The 2,851-nt window shown below is 43.7% G+C and overlaps 1 protein-coding gene across 1 annotated transcript in view; it reads right to left on the minus strand.

The window, feature by feature from the left end:
- LOC126495888 (carcinoembryonic antigen-related cell adhesion molecule 1-like) overlaps window positions 1–2,851 on the minus strand; it is a 23,181-nt gene that overhangs the window by 12,982 nt on the left and 7,348 nt on the right. The window contains 1 exon segment of the mRNA XM_050133463.1: window positions 318–593. Within this exon segment, the coding sequence (XP_049989420.1) occupies window positions 318–593 (276 nt within the window).

Here is a 2,851-nt window from a genome sequence, read left to right on the forward strand (position 1 = left end):
TTTCTCTCTCTCTCCAGTACCTCATTACGTAGCCCTGACTAACCTGGAGCTCACTACAATGAAGAGGGCAGTTGGGATCATAGACATCCTCCTGTCTCTGTCTCTGTGTGCTGGCTGGGCTTCAAGGTGTGCAGCACCTTTCTCAGCTTGTGTGGTGTTTATCATGAGATTAACATGCATCCATCACTAAACTGACTGTGTTTGTATCTTTAATCATGTTTTTCTCCTCATGACTTTTACAGATTTTACACACTGCTGATAAAGAATTTGCCCCACTCCCAACACTATAGGGAAAGAAGGGAGGGGAGGTCACTCACCTATTATATTCAGCTGGATGGGGTCACTCCTCTTGGAACTGACTGGATTGGAGACCTCACACTGATACTTCCCGGAATCCTTCCTCTTGACAGGGTCTATGCTGAGGTTGCTGTTGTTCAGAGACAGCTTCATCCTATCTGTGAACTCCAGACTCTGTCCATTGAAGAGCCAATGGATGGAGATCCCGCTGTCATTTGAGGAGCAGTTCAGGGACACAGAGTCCAGTTCTTTGACTGTGGTGTTGCTGATCTGGATGGAGGGTTTAGTCACTGGCTCTGTGGATAAATAGTGGAGGGGACAGCTGAGAATCCTTCATCCTCAGAGATCTCAGCCAGCTCACAGGGCCCACAGAATGACATGGATCACATGTTTGGATTCAAGATACAATCTGTAAAGAGAGAGCTGGATCTTCTGCCTACCCAGACCCCCACATTGACCCTTGACTCAGGGTATGTATGCAGGACCCACACTAAGAGACCCTTCAGTCCACATGTCCAAAAATCTCATGGAGGGAGAATGTTTTCCTTATTGACTGCTGTGCAAATTCTTGCTCACACTTTCTGTGAGTGTGAACAGTCAGGTCCCTCCATTATAAAACAGCCTTTTGTTCCTTTTTCATTAAATAATGTGTCAATGGGGTTCAGATGGTCCAGCTAATCATAAAAGTGTTGAAGCCTACACGTCAGGGCTGGGAGATATCCGAAAATGGAATTTTTATTTGAGCCAGGCAGTGGTAACACATGCCTTTAATCCAAGCACTCAGGAGGCAGAGGTAGGTAGACCTCTGTGAGTTTAATGCCAGTCTGGTCTACTGAGTGAGTTCCAGGCAGGCAGCAAAGTTACACAGTGAAACCCTGTCTCAAAAAAACAAAATAAATAAATATATAAAATAATTTCTGTTTGATGGTAAACTTATTCCTGATCATGGAGTACTAAATACCACAAAGAAGACATGAATGCCCATAGTGTTGACCACTGCCTGCCGCTCTAATCTTCCATAGAGGTTTTTTTTTTTTTTTTTTTTTTTTTTTTTTTTTTTTGAGAAACGGTCTCACTATGCAGCCCTGGCTAACCTAGACCTCACTACAAAGACCACAGTGGTTGGGAACTCATTGACATCCACCTGTCTCTACCTCTGGTATGCTGGCTGGGGTTGAAGCCATGGAGCACCTTGCTCAGCTTGTGTGGTGTTTATCAAGAGATTAACATGAATCCATCACTAACATGACTGTATTTGAAGCATTTTTTTTCTTTGGTTTTATGAGAAAGAGTTTATCTGTAACTTTGGAGTCTGTCCTGGAACTAACTCCTGTAGACCAAGTTGGCACAGATATCCACTTGTGTCTGCTTCCGGATTGCTGGGATTAAAGGCATGTGCCACTACCACCGGGCTGTATTTGAATCTTCATCTTCTTTTACTCCTGATGCCATTTACCCATTTTGGAAACTGCTAATGAAGAATTTGCCCTACCCTCAACACTATGGGGTAAGAAGGGAGGGGAGATCACTCACCTATTATGTCCAGCTGGATAGGGTCACTCCTCTTAGAACTGACTGGATTGGAGACCTCACACTGATACTTCCCGGAATCCTCCCTCCTGACAGGGTCTATGCTGAGGGTGCTGTTATCCAGGGACAGCTTCATTCTATCTGTGAACACCAGACTCTGGCCATTGAAGAGCCAATGGATGGAGATCCCAGTGTAATTTGAGGAGCAGTTCAGGGACACAGAGACCAGTTCTTTGACTGTGGTGTTGCAGACATGAATGGAGGGTGTAGTCACTGGCTCTGTGGATAAACAGTGGAAGGAACCAGGTGAGAGTCATTTACTCTCAGAGATCTCAGCCAGCTCACAGGGCCCACAGAATGACATGGCCCTCTGGAAGATCTCATGTTTGGGTTCAAGATACAATCTGTAAAGAGAGAGCTGAATCTTCCTCCTACCCAGACCACCCACAGTGATCTTCAAGTCAGGGTATATGTGCATGTTCCACACTAGGATTCCCTTCAGCCCACATGTCCAAAAATCTCATGGAGGGAGAATGTTTCTCCATTTATTTTTGTGCAAATTCTTGCTCACACTTTCTATGAGTTTAAAGAGTCATTATGAAGCAGAATTCTGTTACTTTTTCATTAAATAATGTGTCATGGGGTCCGATGGACCAGCCTATCTTAAAGGTGTTAAAGTCTACACCTCATGGATGGGAGAAATCCCCAAAAGGAATTTTTATTTGAGTCGGGCAGTGGTAACACATGCCTTTAATCCAAGCACTCAGGATGCCGAGGTAGGTAGACCTCTGTGAGTTTAATGCAGTCTGGTCTACTGAGTGAGTTCCAGGCAGGCACCAAAGTTAAATAATGAAATCCTGTCTCAAAAGTACAAAATACATAAATAAATAAAATTATTTGTTTGATGGTAAACTTATTCCTGATCATAGAGTACTAAATACCACAAAGAAGACATGAATGCCCACAGTGTTGACCACAGCTTGCTGAATTAATCCTCCATACTGTTTGTTTTTTTTTTTTTTTT

Source organism: Alexandromys fortis, unplaced genomic scaffold, assembly GCF_014885135.2.
Source record: "Alexandromys fortis isolate MF-2015 unplaced genomic scaffold, M_Fortis_MF-2015_v1.1 scaffold_696, whole genome shotgun sequence".
Lineage (NCBI taxonomy): Eukaryota > Metazoa > Chordata > Mammalia > Rodentia > Cricetidae > Alexandromys > Alexandromys fortis.